This window comes from Serinus canaria, chromosome 7, assembly GCF_022539315.1.
Source record: "Serinus canaria isolate serCan28SL12 chromosome 7, serCan2020, whole genome shotgun sequence".
Lineage (NCBI taxonomy): Eukaryota > Metazoa > Chordata > Aves > Passeriformes > Fringillidae > Serinus > Serinus canaria.
The window spans coordinates 13,917,245-13,938,333 of NC_066321.1; the positions used below are offsets into that span (position 1 = coordinate 13,917,245).

General features: G+C 36.7%; 1 protein-coding gene across 3 annotated transcripts in view; it reads right to left on the reverse strand.

The window, feature by feature from the left end:
• Positions 1-106: 106 nt before the first annotated feature.
• MAP3K2 (mitogen-activated protein kinase kinase kinase 2) overlaps positions 107-21,089 on the reverse strand; it is a 46,268-nt gene continuing 25,285 nt past the window's right edge. For 2 of the 3 annotated variants that reach the window (XM_009087874.4, XM_050976713.1), the window contains 9 exons: positions 20,981-21,060; positions 19,063-19,130; positions 16,051-16,146; positions 13,348-13,554; positions 12,471-12,619; positions 10,544-10,675; positions 9,250-9,379; positions 7,976-8,153; positions 107-6,238 (listed from right to left, as the gene is read on the reverse strand). In XM_009087874.4, coding sequence (XP_009086122.1) covers positions 6,013-6,238; positions 7,976-8,153; positions 9,250-9,379; positions 10,544-10,675; positions 12,471-12,619; positions 13,348-13,554; positions 16,051-16,146; positions 19,063-19,130; positions 20,981-21,060 — 1,266 coding nt within the window. In that variant the 3' untranslated portion in view covers positions 107-6,012. The remainder of the gene's footprint in view (positions 6,239-7,975; positions 8,154-9,249; positions 9,380-10,543; positions 10,676-12,470; positions 12,620-13,347; positions 13,555-16,050; positions 16,147-19,062; positions 19,131-20,980; positions 21,061-21,089) is intronic. The other variant, XM_018911394.3, reaches the window with a different exon arrangement.

The following is a 21,089-nucleotide window of genomic DNA, read 5'->3' on the forward strand; positions in this document are numbered from 1 at the left end:
GTGCAAAAAAGTCAACGTTGATAGAAAAAAACACCTTTGTGTACATACATTACAAACTGTGCCCAGCATTCAACTGAGAGTAAAAACATTTACAGTGAGAAACTGATAGATTAAATAGAGAATTTAATGGCTACATAAAAATGTACATTAGATCAAGAGTAAATTTACAAATTTTTATTCATAGCTTCATTAAAACTAAAAGCCTACGTTCCAATTAATCTAAGTCTCCTCCACATATTTACAGTGATACTCCATTATACAACTCCTGTGAGGTCTGAGATGACAGACACTATGCTTTAATAAACCATTCCAATTTTAGGGTGACACCACCTTCTTTTACTGGTACTAACAAGAAACAAACACTAGGGAACTGACAATCTAATGGCTGTTCAGAAAAGAAAATGCAATCCTTGTTTTTATATCCACATTAGATAAACCTCTGGGGAAAAAGGATCATCTAGTTTTCGGGTAAAAAGCACAAAAAAGTTCTGATGTATTTCCTACGATTATCCACTCATGAGCTGGAGTATCCTTTTCTTTATTTCTCAACAGAAGACCCTGACCTCCAATCCGTACCTGTGGACTCAACGTAAGGGCTGAACCATGAGATACAATTTTTATACCGTTTAATCCAGGCCCTCTCCCTTTATAAGTAAGTTTCTGAAAACTAAGCCCTAGCCAAGGTGTGACTGCTCTGAAACACGAGAAATATAATTTCCTCCACCCCATCTACCTCTCCACTCTGCACACAAGTATATTGCTACAGGAAACCCAAGGATTGCACCAGCAAACTGCAGGGAGCTACAGTGTCCTGGGTCCAAGTGATGGGCTCCCTGGTCTAAAGCTGGACACGCTCCTTACTCAGGAGCTATCAGGGGCCACCACCTATGCAGGACTTAAGCTTTGCCAGCTAGAAAGAAAAATAAATGGTGTGGGCCAAATGGGGGATATCAAATGAGAAAGGAGCTCCTTTGCTTCTGATCACAGATTTTGATTCAGAAACCCTGGCTTGATGGCAAACCTGTCTGACCCCTCAGTACACATTAGTGGCTCCTCCTGAAGGCAGCACCCACACCCATGAACCTGTGGGTGACATGTGGCTGTCACATAAAGTGAATTGGCCACTTCCCAGAGCTTTGGAACATTCTCACTATGGTGCACAAAACAGATCAGGTCACAATTTTATCTTCATGGTTTTCCTGAAATGTCCCAAGGCTTAAACCCAGCTACAGAAGTCACCAGGTTTTAGTCACCAAGCTTATGCAGTAATTTTAGAATGACAACAGTAAGATTAAATTAGAAAGAGCTTTTAAAAAGAAGATTCAGTTTTAATACAAGCATGAGTTTTGCATATCGAACAGCAACTATAAACACCCACGTGTCTGAAATATGGGCAGTGTCTACCACTTTTTACTAGTACCTGCTTTACTCAGTCAGAAACAGCTTACTGGTGGATGCACACTATTTATAAGAGACATGAAACATCACTTTCGGCTGTATGTATATGGGATAGAAAAGCTTTGGTAATTGTATGTGATTCTACACTGCAGACTTGTCATTGCCACAAGACAGCAAGTTACCAGCAAGAAGAAATAACACTGGCAATACTTTCGCTTTTCTAGAAACACCATAGGGACTTACATTGAAGCACACACATTATACTTCTCTATATGCGTGACACAGTCTTTCAAGATTAAAAAAGTAAGAAATTGGCTACAAATAACTGTAGATCTGACCAATTTGCTCAAGTCTCTGAAGCTGCAGTTAGACATTGCTCTATGCTGTCCAAAAGAATGGCTTGCTGTACTGCACTGTACCTATGGGTGCTACGAGGCTTTCAGTCAAGACAACAGCAGGATCAGGATTATCCCAAAAGCACAGGAAAGAAATCTGTTGGTTTGCTTGGACAGATCAAATTCCTGTGCACTGAAAGTAAACAGCTTTTAATACAGTACCGCACTTACAAATGTACCAACTTTGCTTTCAAGCCCAGTAAAAACTCTGCTGCAGAGTCTGGTACCCAGAGCCAGGAAGCCAAATCATGACAATCCAGTTACTATAGTGCATGCAGACAAATCCTCTTTCTGGCACGTACATTGGTGTACAATATCCAGAATGCAAATATGAAACGTGTATTAGCACAGGAAGCCAAAAATCACTTTCAAGTTCTGAATTTAAATCTCTGCTGCAGATTATAACTCCAGCAGACTTTTCAATGCAGTTAGAGAAGCTCTGCTTTGGGCACTTTGAAAAAACCCCTTCTCTAAGAACTGCTTTGGTGACATGGAATTGTATGAAATATTTCAATATGGTGTTCTAAACATGAACAAAATTAAGGCATACAGAGAAAAAGGCACTAGCTAAAAAAACCCCAAACCTCTTATTTTACTGAAAGGACTATTTAGCTACAAATCTAATTGGAAATCAAGTTAGAAGTTTTAATACTATATTTAAACTGTCAAGAAAAGAAGACTGTAGATTTAACTATGCAATTACTAGATCCATACCTTTATGAGTGCTTCTATGGATATTTTTATCACCCAAATAAAAAATAAGCAACTTTCTCTAACACAACACAACTGAAACCTTGAGTCATGCTCTAACAGGGCTGTTAGTTACACCATTAACACCATACCACAGAAGTAGCTTTTGTCAATTAATATGTGCAACAGACAGAATACTAAAAATCATTAGATAAGTAAGACTCTTGAAAATACACATACTCACCAAGAATTTCAACCCCTATTTTTTGAGAGTACAGCTTCATCGTGGCATTTACAGAAAAGCAAACCAACTCAGCAGCAGTATTGCTTTCACTGGCATTCGTTTTATAATTGGATTCAACAATTAAGACCAATTTGTGATTCTAAAATGCTGGTGGCTTTTTAAGTGGGATACAAGAAGTTGGGAGTAGGGATCCTAGCTCTGCAATTCTCCTCCAATGGAGTTTAAAGCTTGAAATTCCATGCAACCTCACAAATTGTAGAATGAGGGGTCATTCATCATCACCCCAGGAGTCCCTGTAAGTGTTTAACAAACCCTGCATACATCTTGTTTTACTGTATTACCCCACTGGGGGTTAGTAATAGCCAGCCTCTTTGTAAAAGTCTGATTTAGCTTCATAATTATTTCTAGCTCAAAATATTTGTGTTAATAACCATTTAATTTATCGTAAGTTATTTAAGTCAATAAAGAAATTATCTTTAGGGTGAAAAAAGCTACCTCAAGCCTAACCTTTAAATTTGTAAAATTTTACTAGAATCACTGAAACTGGAAAATGTCAACTTCATTTAAGAAGCACATAGACAACTTTCTGACATGCTAAAGACATGATGGAAAATGCATTCTGAAAGTTGCTTCTTTCCTGGCTCCAAAATGCTGACCCCGTTGTCATGACTGAATGCCATTTTTTATTTTTTTAGAAAAGGCACAAAAGCAGCAAACTTGATTGTTCAGTAATTAAAAATCACAACAAGGAAGTGATATTGCAATATACATGATCCAGCACTGTCTCACAGAAAGGTCACATTATAAGAAAACTAGATTCTGAAAATTTTCAAGCTTCAGAGAGTGCAGTTTCTCTTTAGAATAGTATATTTAAATGTTATGAATGCTGCAGATAAACCTGGTTATATTTTCCCTTTAATGTCCTTTTTTGGTAATATAAAATTTCCTTACCTTTTCAGAAATCACTGACCACTACTGATTTCTATATACATTTTCACCTTGGTTTTGGTACCTTCTTAGTCTGAAATCAATAATTTCAATTACATGATCTTGAAAATTACCTACATAAACTATTAGGTTCTACATTAAACTTCCCATTCCTACTGTCACTAAAATTTGCTTATAAAGCAAAGGTCCCTTACAGCAGAGTACATATCAATTCTTCTTAAAGGCTGTTTAATAGCTTTTATCTAGTGACAGAGAAACAAACAAACAAAAAAAAGTCAGTACAAGCTGCCTTTCCTTTCAGCCTTTTACACTTTTCCTGGTCTGACTAGTTACTCCTGTGCTCAGGAAACCTTGCACAGTTGTCTACCCTGACCAAGAAAATTTTAAGTTGGGTAAAATGCTCACATAAGCTGAAGAAATCACCATTCTCGGTCTCTGGAGAAATGGCCACAAAAGTCATTCTTACTCCACTACAGGTAAAGTGATTAGGATAGATCCATACTCCTGCTTATGCTCTGGTAAAACATATGGAATTCAGCAGAATAAATTCAGAAATCTCATATGTGAGTGACTGTGGGAATGGGTAAGCTTATTTTTCTGTCTGCATGCATTTTGTAAACCTGATAGTCCTCTAAAGATGCAGAACAGGTTGAGCCTTGTCAGACTGGACAAGGGTAACAGTACCAGCCTGCTCTGCCTTTAAAAAACAACAAAAGCAAGCAATGAATCATCCAAAACAGTAAACATAATTTCAGTTCTGTCGTCCAATAGTTTATTTCCAAATGCCCCCTTAAATTATCTATGTTCTGTTCTTCTACAAAAATACGAGAGTCTGATTCTTCTGTTGTGAAAAGACAGTTATTCACTACACCTGATCAGTACCTGGGCTTCTCAGCTGAGAAGCAGTATTTCAGATTTTTAATTCTTTTATTATGCTCTTTCAGAAATAGAAAAAGTAATTAACGCACACTTTATGACAGCTGGAAATCTGACAAACACCAATCTGGATTATCAGGCTGGAATATTCACACTCATGTTATTTAATTGCTGGCTCTCTCTGCACTTTTGGCCTGCTCTTTGTACAATTTTCTGTGCTGTGCCTCCTTCTTCATAGGATTCATCAGTGCAACCTTATTAAAAATATAACTGGAGTCTTAGCTTTGTCAGTGACTCTTTCCTGATGTTAAGAGATGTTTGACTTTATTTCAGGAATTTTCAACACATCCTAGATGACTGACCTGCATTACTAAACCAATTTTTTTTAGTGCAGAATGGGAAGAATTTTATATTATTTAGGCACTTGATGTTGACATACATTCCATCCTAGCACCTCTCATCAGCTTTGCAAACATTTCTTATAGCTCATTCTGAATCCAATAACTCATATACTGCACAAGGATTAGCCATTCCCTTTCCCCTGCAGCCATTCATGGGACTGTGGAGGAGAACTGACCCTCAACATCAGTATTTTTTATCAGCTAAGATAACTGTTTCCCTCAAAGCTTATGCAACAGAGGTTCTCTTTGGCAGATAGTGCAGGAGGCATTCTCCTAACTATTTACATCCAATAGCTGACCCTTGTCTAGCATGGAAAATTTCCCCTTTGCAGTATAGTAGTTTCTAGGAGTCTGGGCCCATAATCTGTTTACCTGTAATTATTTTCATATTAAGATAATACAATAATTCTACACCAAGACTTCTAACTAGTACATCAGTTTTGAGCTTGTTTTTGTTATTTTCTTTTGGTCACATAGAAGTACCAGCTAGACATGCTGCTGCACAAAGAGTTCCAAGTTCTTCCAGCTTCCCCAATTAACTCTCAGAACTGCATGTTCCTGCTTAAACTGTACATTCCAGAAACTGATTAAATGCTAAAATATAGTAAGAACCTAGAACTCTCTGCTGCAAGTACCTATAATATAGATAAAAATTACATAGAAGTAACCTTCTTGTCCTTTAGCTGCATGTCTATTTTTCCCTGCACCCTGAGTCAGTCAGCGGTGTCAGAAAAAGTCACACAGTTCCTGACTGTCCAAGCATTTGTAATTTTTTTTCCTCTTTAAATAAGGAACAAATATGTACTAAAGTGCTTTATCTACATCAACCACATCAGTACATTATAGAAACAAAAAGTTCTAGTCCAGGTGGGAACAAGGGAGAGAAGATTCTCATTTTAGATACAAATTTTAGATTGTTTACAATCTAAGTGAAACAAAGATTCAAGAGAATATTCTCTCTCTTGTCTTTTTTCTCCTTTTTTTTTGTAAAAAATAAAAAATAAAAGTGCAGTCAAATAGAAAATAAATGCAGTAGATGCAAGCTGAGTTGAGGCAGGTGTTAGTGATAGTGTGCAAACGTGTGTCTTAGCAGTTCATCTGCAAACGGTCGCAGCTTGGCCTCGATAAAAATCCGTTTCAAGAAATCCCGAGCGTGGTCAGAGACGTGAGGAGGGAGCTGGGGGTTGGTTGGCTGAGTGGCAATTTTAAAGATGGCAGCCATGGCTTCAAACTCTGCCCACGGGGGCTTCTCAGTGAGCATTTCTACCACTGTGCAACCTACACTCCTGAAACAGAGGCAGAAGTGAAACAGCAGGTTACAACAGAGTCATGCCCTTCCAGGAAAACAAGAAATAGCAGAGAAGGACTAAAATATCACAAATAAGCAGAGTCCACATAACACTACAGAGTAACTTCAGCATGAAACAGGCACTGGAAAAAAACAGCATGTACTGCTATACCTTTACCTCAGAGTTACACAAATCACTACCTATGTCTCCACTTCATTACTTCCCTGGGCTGAAAGCTACTACCTCAGTGAAGGGATAATTACATATTTATCCAGGGAATACTAACTGTGGTAAAGCACTGCCAGCACCCAGTGCTCAGCAGGCCACGCACTCAGCGTTGCACTTGGAAGCTTTCCTGCTCCTTGAGGCTGAACAGAAATGCAAAGCATCAGGAAAGCTCTGCAAGCTCTGTGCATGCCACGTGTGGTGCCAGCTCATTAGAAATGCACAAGTTATCACCAGTGAATCATGTGCAAACATAATATGGTAGCTGAAGAACAAAAGCCCTACTTCAAGGTATTTTCTCTTTTAGTTAAGGATACTAAAAATATACTTAGATTGACAAACAAAATTTTAAGTTCCTAAACAATCTTTATTCATGAACAATGTTTAAAGCATTTAGGAAGTCAGAAGGGCATGCATATGGCTAGAGAAACTTTGTTCCAGAAGTCCTTAAAGATCAGCATCTTCCAATAACAAGTGAATGATACTGCAAAAGGGATAGGCTGGAATAGTTTTCCAATTCTTAGAAAGTCTGAATGTTTTTCAAGATGCTTGCAAGAAGTTTTGCGCTTAAACACAGGTACATTGCTTCACACAATAAAGATTTACTGACAGCTGTCTAACTTCGATATTTTTTCTTAAGTTTTCACCAAAAAACACACAATAACCTTGGTACCAATACTTCAAATTTGAATAAGTAAGCTGCTAGATATTATAAAGTTGACCTATTTTTCATGTATATGAGAGTAATCACTGAATAATCTGAAGTAGCCTAAATTAATTTTCCTGAGGTTAAAAGTATTGCCATTGCTTGGATACAATGTAGTACATTTTTAAGCACACATTGTTACTACTCCAGCTTGTCTGCTGCCTGCCCACTACTGTGTATTCACAGAACAGATGCAGAGCAAGAGGTCTCATTGCCAAAGTCATCTGTCAATTGGACTGGAACCATGTTAGACTGTGGCATATACAATGTTTCACTAACTTTCACTTTGCAAATTACCTTTTCCTCTTAGTTCTTAGGTATGTAATAACAACTTAAACCAAATTATTTTTTGATACTCCCTTTTAAATCTGGCAAATTCACTCTTAAGTGTTCAACTTTTAGAGAAGTAGCATTTTATTTTCTGCCTTGCAAAGGTATTTCAGAGTTGAAGTTTCATTACAACACACTGACTGAAGTGATGTTTCAAAGCTTCATCTATGGCTTTCAGTCAGTACCGCTCCCGAACTAACAAACAGTTTGGTAATCCTAACTTCATGGTAATCCTAACTTCAAGGTCAGTTGAAAGGATTGTCTTATGATCTCTAAACTGATGGGCTGAGAAATTGCCATGTGAAAAATTAAATTTCAGTGTTAAGACTCTCCAAATATGACTCTCTGGGTTCACATTTGCCACCTTCTTCAGCTTAAATGCCAGGATGGAACGCTGCAACTTCAGATAACAAACACCTACTTTCTATTGAAAATGAAATGACACTTTTCAGTGGGGAAGGGGTTTAACATACCAGATGTCTGCTTTTCTGCCATACCCTTCTCCACTAATAACTTCGGGACTCATCCAGTAGGGAGTTCCTGTGACAGACTTCATTCCTGTACCAGACAGACAGATGGTCTGCAGCCGTTTGCTGGCACCAAAGTCACCAAGCTTCACATTGCCTGCTGAGTCCCGCAGAATATTTGCTCCTGGTGGGAAGGAAACACAGCATTACCTTCATAAAAGACTCAAGGTTTTGTGTGTGGGAAACAGTAAAAAATTTGGATACAATTTGTACAAAAGTTTGTACAAAAAATGGTACAATTCAACATCAACCTAGGATTTCAAGCCAGAGAATTTACTTTCTCTGCTCATTCCTACTAGTCTATTCTGGAGTTCAGAAAATAATTAATTGCTCACACTCGTTTGCATCCTAGGCCTTTTCCAGGAAGGGGCAGTCCCTTTGTAAAGCCCTCCTGACAAAATAAGGAATGTGCTATACATGGGAAATTAAAAGAAATGGAAAAGGAATTTCTACACAACTGAAAATGTCTCCATATTATTGTAAAGCAAAACTTCAAACTGTGTTACAGATTTATTCAAAACTGTTATCTGCACAAGATGTACAAATTGACTGTGATATCTCAACCTGCTTTGGAACAAAACACTGTTGATACAAAGCAACAGCAAAATGGTAAAAGTATTAGGGAATACAACAGCATTGTGTTCAACACACCTATTCTGCACATCACCATCTTCCTGCATATTCACACCTTGCTTATGCAACACTTTGCAAGTCACCTGCACCTGTCTGCAAAAGCAGATGTTACACCAGGCTTACTAGCAGTAAAATGGAAGAAGCCTGATCAGGTAGGTCACCTCTGCCAGTCACTTCTTGTACCAGTGAAGTGCTGGGTAATTTCTACATAATTGATGAAACAAAACTCTGTAAATTTAAACTTTCAAGTCATGACACTTTCCTCTGCACAGTCTATTTCAAATGACAACATCCTCTGATATATTTAAAGCTATTAATAGTAAAATAAAATCAAAGGAATTTATCCTGCTTGTTTTACAGATGAAAACTAAAGAAACATTGCCAGAACTGTGCTAGAACATTTCAAAGTTCCTTATTTTTCCCACCCCAGGTTACAACAGTGACAAGACTAATAGATGGAAAGCAATCACACTGATTTTTAGTCAGTATTTTGGTATTTCAAACTAAATTCTATTTTAGTGCTTCATATAAGATTGGAAAAGGATCAGTAATAAAGAGCACTGAACTGTGCACAGAACTCTCATTACCTTTAATATCTCGATGGACAATCATATTACTGTGCAAATAGTGAACTCCTTCCAGAATCTGCCGTGTGTATTTACGAGTCACGTTCTCTGTGAGTGCTCCATATGATTTCAATTGGTCTTTGATGGAACCCTATGGCACAGATGGATAAAGCACTAACACTTCTAGAATTCAACTGAAATTCAATTACATTTATACCTGAAACATAGACATTTAAAATTACAATTCTTCTTGATGTAACCTTAAAACTTGCAATCAGCTGCATAGTTGCAGTCCAATGTACAGAAATAGAACAGCACCTTTAAACTTTTTGATGGGTAAATGGTGACACTCAGGATGAACATAACACATGCCCTTTGGGTTAGCTTACACTCAGAAAAAAACATTGTCAAGAAAAAAAACTCCATGTCCTATAGGGTGGTAAAAAAATATTAGGTAAGCAAATCTTAGCTCAAAATAGGATTAAATCAAAACTTCTTCAAAAATATTTTTGCAACAATTTTTGTACAACCTGTCTTTGTCACATGGAGTTACAAACTGCTAAGCCTACTTCTGTCACTTCTCCAAATGTCAGAAGAATTCAACATGTCCCACAAAACAAGACCCAGAACTCAAAAAAATGAAGAAGCAAACAAACCCCACCACCACTAAGAAACCAATGCCCAGACACTGCTTTTCCCCTCTGGAGTCTCATAGTAAGTAGACCGCTGTAACTATTTAGAAATACAGAGCCTCTGTTTTTATACAGAGCCTCTGTTTTTATAGGAGCACATTTTGCTTAGCTCTGCTGACCCCACTTGGTGAGAAAATGAAAATCTACAGTTTTGTGACCTTAGAATATTTCCTAACAAAGAAGAAGAACAGCAGTTCAGCATGTACTAGGTGCCACACAAGAAGCAACCACCAAGATTATTTTCTGTATGCACTTATTCTCACCCCCATCTCAGCTACTTTTTGTTTTCCAGAAATAATTGAAGTGTGGCAAAACAAAACAATAAAAATTCAGGAAGATTTAAGAGTTTACTAATGATAATATTGTCTTTTCAAAGACATTGCCAGGCACCACTTATGCCAAAACCAAACACAAAGAGCTTTTGTACACACCACTGTAATTCTAAGAATCCAAGCAACCAATGGAGAAGACAGGAGGTTGCAAGCACTTGTCAGTACCCATCTTTGGTGGTTTTAATTTGGACAGTTTGAAGTATCTGTGTGCACTTATGCAAAGCTGAATGCTTGGGTGCTCATCATACTGCACATTATGGATGGCTGAAGTGGATGAGCTCTCTTGCTTACCCCAGGCATGTACTCCATGAATATTGAGAGTGTCCTTTCAGGTGGATCTCTCAAGAAGCCATAATACTGAACAATTCTTTCATGCAGCAGATTTTTCAGCAACTGAATCTCACACTCAAGTGCATTTACTTCCTGAAAGGACAAAACAGGACAGATTTACCATGCTTGATGTAGTAAACTAAGATTTTGGATTTGAATTTTTTCAAGCAGAGCAGTGTGCACATATTAAAGTGTTATGCAAACTAAGTAACCAAATATTCCTACAGCTCATGGAAAGTTTTTGCATTTTATAACAAGAAAATATCAATGTTAAATTGAGGTAATTTAAAACAACCAAAACAATGACTTTTCTATACATTATCTTTGGGATGATTTTGCTGTTTTTTCCTTGTTTTTCTTTTCTTGAAATTATGTTTGTTTCAGAGTACAACAGATATCAATATGTTCGTAAGGTCAGTGACCATTATGCAACATGTCATAAGCCTCCAACTGGGTAAAAAAACAACAAACAAAACACAGAAAACCACCCCACATTTTAAACTTTGTGGTGGAATAATTAGCATTAACTCTTAACTCCTCCAAGATGATAGACTATACTTGAAAAATGCCTTTGTGTAGCACTTGATATTGTAATAATGAAATGCAACAAAGGAAAACACTAACAGCTGGTGTCTTGTCTGAAGCCATAAAAAATACTATAAATTTTGCAAACAGGAAGTAAAATATTTTGAAATGGACTGTGCAATTAGATGCTGGAAAAATACTAACCCACAGATTCAAACTTGACTAGATTCCAAATTTCACCTAGCAGTTTTTCATCAAAATCTGAATTTTTATCTGTCATAGCCTGTTATGGATACCCTCACTCTTTTGAGTTTAGAAAGAAAACAGATTTTTTTACACACAGAGGCCCATAGTACTACAAAATGCTATCATAAGTGAGCTCACAATACTTCTTCAGAGGAGATACTACCATATTTTAACATTCCCAAAACATAATGAGTTGTTCTGTTACAAATTTTAAAGAAGCAGAAACAACAACTACACCAGGAATCTACAGCACAAATGATTCTTGACTTTTTCTTTTATCCTATACCACTAATAGCAGCAACTATAACTGGTAGCCACTGAATTCTGCAATCACGCTTACACCCATTGTTTCCCTGGCCTTGCTCCCCACAGTGCAGAATGCAGTCACAATATAGGGGAAGAATAATTATCTTCCCATCCAGTAAAAAGCAGTATGGTTTGGGAAAAGAAGAAATAGTTGATTGGTGCTACTTTTAAATTGTTTATCTCCTTCAGCATCTAGTATTTAAGGATAGACAAGTTTAATTTTAGAGAGAGAATAAGCTAACAAGGAAACTTGTGCTCTTTAGGGAGAAACACAGCATGTAACAGCAGCTAGTCTTGATGTTTAAAAGAAACAAAACAAGCAATAGCCCCCGCCATAGAAATATCCCCCCAAAAAGATGAAAAAATAGGTAAGAATCTCAAACTGTCTTCATAGCCAAATTTCTGTTTGGCAATTTGTTTTCAGGAACACTTATACTAGCACAGCTTTTTCTGCTTTAAATGTAACTTTTTCCAATTCCTGTTATAAATATAACTAATTATCTATTTCAGAGCACACTTCATAATAGATTGCTTGATTTTAGAGACCGAGACGGCATCAAATCAAATTATGCATCTTCACAGCATAAGGATCTGTCTGAAAATCAAAAAATGTTATGTAATATTAAAATCAGGTAAGCAGACTAATTATCTATGGTACAAGCAAAACAGAATTCCTAACAAGGACATGGTTTCCTAATACAACATGGTTTTAAACATGTTCATCCTGTTCAAGGAAAAGAATGTGAGTCTGGTCTAGAACACACCACTTCAGCAGAAGCCTTTTCCAAGGTCTCTCTTGGGCATCACTTACCTTGCTGGTTTCCGGGCTATCGGGATCAAACTGAACTTGTTTAACAGCCAGTTCTCGTCCAGTGTCAGCATCGTAACACAGATATACTCTGCCAAAGGCACCTTGACCCAGCAGTTTACCAAGTCTCCAGTTAGTTGGAGCTCGTGGTGCTGAAAATATAAGTATGTTTTGGTTTTCAAATGAGTTTGTTATTTAGCTGATCAAGAAAAACTGGAATACACAGAAAATAATTTTTTAAAAGACTACTCTTTCAACAACAGAGACTGTGCGTCCTAAACCTCACCATCTAAATTACTAAGATCAATAAAACTCCCTGTAAGATGGAAAACATGAGCTACTTAAACTTATTCACAAAATAAGTTGTGGTAGAACTAGACATACTTAAAACAACTAGCAATAGCTAATTTGAAAAACAGAAAAAGAACGTTAAACAAACAGCTTTCTTTTTAAAAAAGAGAGGCATAATTACAAGGTATGAGCGACTGAAGTCATCACAAAGTATATTTGCTCCTGAAATTCTCCCACAAGTATGAAGCAGTACCACTAAAAATTTACAGTTAAACTGAAAACACGACAAAGATCTGCAAAAATAAATAGTGACTGCAAGCTACAAAATCTTTCTCAGGTCCTTAAGAGCCTAAGAAATCACTTTTACAATGTTTTGTTAGCACAGATGTAAATTCTAATTGAAAGTCTACATGGAGGGTGGTAAGGTAAGCAATGAAAATACTGATGAGCATAGTCTTGACCTCCACCTATTAGAGAGATAAAAACATATTATTTAATGGCATGTGTTTGTATGGCATGCTAGGTTTTGACATGATATACTTGAAAAGTAAGAGTTTTACAGTGGGGTTCACCAAATGCCAGAACTTACAGCGGCTGGGTGGGCTGATGTCCATGACTGACAAGGTAGGATTGTCTATGTCACTGCCCCTCCTCCTCATTCGGTTATCTTCGTACTCCGGCGTGAAGACGCTGCTCCCACTGCTGGTGCTCAGTGAGTGATCAGTGGGACTGAAACTGACCGGTGATCGGAAGTTGTTGCCCTGAGTCCTTCTGGCTCTTGGAAAAGTTTTACGACCTTCAATGATAAACACAGAACACAAAAGTTACAGTACAAAAAGATACTGCAAAGAAATGTGCGCATGCAAATATTTTATGAGTTCAACATCATCTCATTCAAATCTGCCACAGTAGAGGATAGGACACAATCATCGTAAAGTTTACTGAACTACAATCATCATGAACTTTCCACCTAGAAGAAAACAAACATTCATCACAAATCTATATAAGGACTAGACAGAATCAAAATCTTGTGTTTAAGTGATGAAAATTGGGACGAAATTCTGGAATTTTTTCAAAATATAATCAACATGCTTGAAAAACCTGGAGACCTGTAAGAAGAGGAAAGAAAACACTGTGCCTCTGCTTTTATTGCTCTATTAAATGTGCAAATACCAAATTTCTGATATTTAGGAGAATAAAATACACAATGCTGTAGTGCCCAAGCCAGCCTCTTCCTTTTGTAAACTAGAAAGAATTGAATTCAGAGAAAGACTGACACCTGGAATCAAACAGGAAGACCACAAAAGTGTTTCAAAAATCAAAACACAAGCAATGCAAAATTTGGAGATAGCTACAGCATCAGAATAAAAAACCAGAGCACTGATCTTCAGCATGTTAATTACAACCAGATGACTAATACAATTTATGTTAATCTATTTAGATAACACAACTATTTTAAGGATAGCATCTCTTGATTAAGTTTCATCCTAGAGAACTCAGCAATAACTGAATGAGTCTCTGATTCATTAGGTACTACAGTTGAGGAGAAGTTCCCAGAGGACTAAAGAAAGCAGATAAAATATCTCTGAAATAGCAGACTCAGCCTTATATACTAGTCTGGACAATTTAAATTCCAAGAAAGATATGCAAACAAGTTTTATTCACCATTGAAAAGAAAGTCATAATTGGTTTGTCTCATGTAGCTAATCCTATTTTCCCATTTCAATGGAACATTCTCACAAGCCAACTCATGAAGTGTTGCAGACTATCTTGCTACGCGGATTATACCCAAGACAGATTCAGAGCAGTTATCAGTGATTTCTCATCAATGGGGAAGATAAACTGCTGGGGATGTCCATTTAAATTATCTTCAGTCCAGTTCTATGCACTACTTTAATTGATCATCTACATATGATGGAACTTAACACACTGCAATATTGCAGATGACATCATGTTAAGTGTGGCTGAAAGTCCATTTAAAGATAAAAATAAAAATTCACAGTGGAATTAGATGTTAGAGATGATTCAAAAATCAAGAAGAAATTCAGTTAGGAAGTATAATATACATACTCAAAGAGAAATCAAATGCAGAAACTACAAAATGTAAAGCAATTGGAAGTCATGAAGAAAATGATACAGGAAAATGTAAACAATTCGCAGTGGTGACCAGAAAGTAGGGTCATTCTGCAACATATTAGTGTGACTGCTACATAGCAAGTTCTGCTTCTATCCTGTGTTATGCATAAGGTGGCCATGAGAAAAGCCTCAGCTTGAGCAGAAGAAGAAAACGAAGGTGAGAAACCACCTGTGTGTGTGTGTGATGTAGGGATATATAAGGGCAATGACCAATTCTTCACTGTGCTGAAATAGACTAACTAGTTACCATTTTAATTTGCAGGAAAAATGTCTTGGGAGACAGAGAAAGTTAAGTTATAAGATAAGCTATCTTGGAAGTTGGTAACAGAAAGGAAATGTATGTCTTCTGTTCAAGTTAATTCAGAGTTTACTTGAAAGTCAGTGTGACAGATCATTGCCTCTTTAAATCTTGCTCTAGAGCTGGGACTGGACTTTGCAGTGCCTAAGTTTGATATTTCTGTGATTCCTGTAACATAATTCCATTTATTGCTCTGCACATTCCACACTGCAAGTGAAGCCATCTGGTCTTGGGACACATTTCTTTGGTAACTCTTCTCAACTAGCACTTGACACACCCTGAAGTATGTAAAACCTTCAGCTGCTCCTCTCTACTTTCTTAAGAAATTTAACACATGTTAAATTTAAATCAATGGTATTACTGTCCAAACTAGTTTTGTGGACACATCAGCAGGTGCTGCCTTGCATTCCAACAATTTATTTCACCAGCTAATTCTCAGTTTACATCACTGCTCTTAAATTTTATTTACTCTTTTAATCTAAGAAAATGTTAACAGGAACTCCACTGTACTTGGGATTTCTTAAAGCAAAACCAGACATTATAAACAGACATACCTACTTTAGCTAGAAAAGGGTCACAAAGGTCAAAAACTTACACTGTATGACTTGTGTGTGGCCAAAGATAGCAAACATTTCCACAGTCGTGCATATGACTCAGGAATTCTGTAATCCATAACTTTACCAGAGATAAAACTGCTCAGGGATTCTATCAATCATTAGAAGCTTAGCAAAAGAGTTTGGGGAAAAAATTTAAGCTTTCAATTTTGTAAATGCTTTATTTAATTTCATTAAGATCTTACAATTTTATTCACATTTTCTAATGAGAAAAACAGATCAATAAAACTACTGCAGTGCTTACCATCATTGTAGTCTTGTTGATGATATGAAATATGATATCTTCTGGGATAAGTCCCCCCCTTTCCAAATTTCTCAAATATTGGGATATCATACTCTACTAGAAAATAAAATTATTTATTTCAAAATTTAAAATGTGACAAAAGCATGTTAAATTAATCACTTTGTTAATACATAATTAAAATGGGTTATCGTATCAGAGGATATGAAGCACAAAAGCATCAGAGGAGAAAGATTTATAGAACAAAATCACACAACTCACAAGAACTAAAAGGACTTCTGTCAGAAGTCCCAAAGGTTCAAGAATTCAACAGCTCAAGTGGTTTGTAATCTCTTGCTTAAAAGAATGTTGGAGGACTGCGGTATGCCTGATTACTCCAGTTTTAAAAATACTTTTAGAGGAGAAACTATTCCAAAGAATATAATTTAAGGTTGTATAAATATGAAAAACTGGTGAGTCAACACAGCTTGAATTACTAAAACACATTCAGAAGATCCTCTTTTAAAAGTTATTGAGGAGGAGAAGTATAAGGTAAGGGAAAAAGTCCCTCAGGCATAAGTAATTGCTTACAAGGTAAGTACATAAGAAGGGAGGAAACAGCCAATAGTGCACAGGAATCTGGGCTAAAACTCATGCAGTTTAATTATCCAGAACAAGGAACAGGGAGGTGACAAAATCACTCTGAGAAATAAAACCACCAGAATAATTAGAGAAGGCCCTTAAGAGGCTATGTGACTGGATAATAAAGTTGCAGATGAAATTCAGTGTAGGCTTCTGTAAACGTTTGTGATAGAGACTTCCAAAAAAGCAGCAGCTGAATTCTTTTTATTAGCTGAGAAGAAAATTAAATGCTGTAAGATACAGTGAACAAAGTTTTGGTCTACTCAATTTCAAAGATTTCAGTAAAACTGGAAAATATTCAGAAGTACAGAGATGATCAAAGATACAAATTGTTCCTCCATATGGAATCTAAGCCTCTATATACTAGAAAAGCAACAGCTCAAAGAGAGCAAAGAGATCCATAAAAAAAACAAACCAAACCAAAAAAATCCACTGAAAAAACAGTAACAGAAAAAAAGAAAAACAAAGAACCAAGCCCTAAAAAAAGTTACAAAGCACATACTTCTTCATAAAACACAATAAATTGCACAACTTTCTGTTGCAACCTACAGCTGATGCTGAGAAAGTTTATAAAAGTTGAAACAGGGACAAAAAAAAATTTGTGGAAGGAAAAAAAAAATCTATCAAATCACAGAACATCTTGCATTTACAGAACCCTTGAGCAATATATGACTAGGAATATATTCTGAGAGAGGAACATTACACACCCCTCTGTTAGAAGCCCAGTACTGGTGGTGGCAGGAGGAAAAGACTATGCCAGATTGACATTTTTCTCTGCTTCTGTTGTACTTCAAATCATGAGAATAAATATTGAATGTGGAATTGATGATTGCTGTCTATCTCACTGTTAACATACTAGAACACAGAATGGAAAAAAAAACCAACAAATCCCAATAAAAAATATTGCAAGATGATCTAACTAGAAAAGTAACTGTAATGAACACAAATAAACTAGATTTCCAACTCTTTTGGTATTTATCTCTGTTACCTAAATGCTACTTACACACAGTTTTATTTTTATTTAAAAGTGGTGCAATCTGTTAAGCACTCTAGAATTCTAAAATGAACAAACTCACCATCACAGATTTATCTGGATAAAGCTTCAAAATCAAAATAAAAAGAAGCCTCAAAATATGTAATAGACTGAAGAAACACAAAACCTTTTTGATTTACTGGAAACTAATTATTGTTCAACAGCAAAGTTTGGTATTGAGACATGTCTGTGAGAAGACACTTCAGAACACCTTGAAGGTTACCCACTGCACTTTGCATCCTGAGCCCTGCACAACAACTTAGATTCAAGCCAGAGTATTGTATGAAAAAACCATTAGTGGTGATGATTAACTTATAGGCACAGCACACAGCTCTTCATCCTTTCACCTTGCAGTGCTTCCAAATACAGAAGTCATGAGCACTTCAAAGTGATACTTATTTCACAGAGAAGAAAACACAGGCTGCATGTACTCGTTTTGGCTGGTATGGAGTTAATTTTCTTTATAGTGGCACTTATGGTGCTACATTTTGGATCTGTGGCCAAAACACTGTTGATAACATTTTTTAGTTATTGCTGAAGCATATTTACACAGAATCAAGGAGCTTTTTTGCTTCACACACTGCCCTGCCAGCTGGTAGAGTGGGCTGGGAGACACAAGAAGTTGGGAAGGAACACACCTGGGACAGCTGGCCAGGTGACTCAAGGGATATCCCATATTATCAGAGGTTCTGCTCTGTAACAAAAGCTGGGAGAAAGATGGAGGAAGCAAGGAAGGAAGGGCATTCATAGTGATGGCGTTTGCCTTTTTAGGTAACCACTAGGAGTGATGGAGCCCTGCTTTCCTGGAAATGGCTGCACACCTGGCAGCTGATGGGAAGTGGTGAATGAATTCATTTGTTTTGTTTTGCTTGTGTGTGCAACTTTTGCAGTACTATTAAACTGCCTTTATTTTAACTCGTAAGTTTTCTTACTTTTCAGGGAAAAGTAAGGGAAGTGAGCAAGCAGCTGTGTGGGGCTTAGCTGTCTACTGGGGTTAAACCACACCACCTCCAAATAAATTAACTACAGTTATACAGCAACTTAGAGATAGGCCAATTTAACTGTTTAACACTTAAGTGTTGTATGCCCCTATGCACTGCACATTTGCTCTTTTACAGAGGCAGATAGTTATACTACACCCACTAAGAGTGGTGTCACACACAACAATCTAGAAGAAACATGAAATTTATTGTATTTCCATGGTATTTTTCACTGTATGCATTTGATGTTGCTCTGCTTTCTCCTACCATATTGTTTGTGTAATACAATACTTCTCCAATGTGAACATCTCTTCTAAGTCCTATTATTTGCAAGAGGAGCAGTTCTGGAAAGCTAGTGTGTCTCCAGTGATTTTTGCCTACCTGAGAATTCCTGATGATTATCTGGATAGCTCTGTGCTCTTGGCATCCGAGACTTGGGATAGTTGTCCCTGAAAGTGTAAAAATACACAGAATCTAAAAACTGCTGTTAATCCAGACTTAAGCTTACTGTCCTCTTACTGATGAAAAGCCACTGCTATTCAGATTGCTGCAGGATGGAACTCAATTCTGAAACTCAATTTTAGTAGGCAACTGTAACAATTAAGGATCAGCAACAATGGAAAAGCTTGCTCATTGAGCTAAATGTAGGTAAGAAAGCAACAGACTCTGTTAATGAGCAATGATATTAGTAAAAACACAAATTATCACAAGTACAGTCACAAAGGAACACTGTTATGTTTAACACCTTTATGGCTAAACACAAAGGTTTACAGACTGGCAAAATGGGTTATACAGACTATAAAAACTCTTGAGGAAATTTAATCAAAGAAATGTAGAACCTTTTAATGAGAAAAAACATTTCCTCTTCTCTCCATGAAAGTCATAGGATTAAGAGAGTGATTTTATTGAGTTATAGAATGATGAAGAATTTTTTGGTTCTTACATGATCACATTGTTTCTTACCTACAGTTGGTATGTAACTCCCAGCCACCAAAAGGAATGGATGGGATTGCCAGTCAGAGCAATCGAAAACAGTTTATTTCCATAAACATACCAAAACAGTGTCCTCCTTTTTCTGGTAAGAATTTCTCTAATGGATAACAGAAGCTAAATGGAGACACAAAACCTACATCTTTGTAGGAAATATTTTAATGGGGAAAAAAAAAGAAAAGGAAAACAAACTAAGTAGAGGTGACAAATTAAGTAAATAAAAACAACCAAAAAGAGTTTTGAAGAAGAAATATGAGCATTAAGTTTGCTTTTTTCCCCCTTCTTTCACTCACTCCTACCCCACAAAACCCTTAAATTTGGCAATTAGATAAAATTTCTTTTCTATGGAGCTACATTAAATACTGTGTACATATAACCTACCACACTAAAACCAAAAAATACTTTTCATCTCTACTGTCTTCTTGGTTGTGAAATGCAGACTTATTAAACTCAAAACTGTATTTGTTAGACCAAATCTATTTGTGTCCTCAAACCACACATTCTCAAATGAAATAGCACTACTGAATAATACAGCTCTGATTAATTGCCACAGGCAGTGACCTCCAACTCTTCACCTTTCTACCAGTCAAATAAAATATTTTATTAGCAGTTTTTATTAGTTTTGCAGTTTGAAATAAACAAAGAGAAAATCTGCACATTAAACCCAAGGTTATTTGCCTGACCGCCATAAACAAACAGGAATATGGTCTACTTGACTTGGCTGGTGGACAGTGACCCCTCTTCAGGGGTCCTCTCAGAGGTCAATCCAAAAAGACCCCCCACAGCACACACTGCCTCTAGCTGACTGGTGGGCTTTAACAAAGAAAAATTAGTTGAAAGTTCGCAACAGGAACAAGGGGAGAGGAACAGACAGTAATTGCAAAGGAAAGGATGGGATTGCCTGTTGAAGACAGTAAATGATTCTACCTCCTTCTTGAGTTGGGTACCCCTTGCTTCATAAGGCAGTGCCTAAGAACTGTAAATTTAATGGGGTGGCTCACTGCCAGGGTATATACACCATCCATGTGAAAGACATAGCAACATTTAGAAAAAACCTTCAGTACATTTTTGTAGGACCTTAAATCTAAATTTTTGTGGTTTAAATACAAATTATTAAAAAAAAAAAAGCACCACAGTATTTTCCATGTATTAGTAAGCAATTAAGTTTCAATAAGCTTTTGTAAACATTCTATAACTTACAAAGGAATTTCTGGAAGAAGCACTGCCAGTTGAGAGTAGATGTATTTTACAACTGAGACATTATGCAATCTAATAAAGATAAATAATAATGAATGTAAATAATTTTTACCCATCTAACGGGCTGTCAAGCGAAGGACAGCTTCCCGAGCCAGAGTTTTCAGGACTGCTCAAAGACAATGGATCCAGCATCTAATAAATAATAAACAGAGGAAGATCAA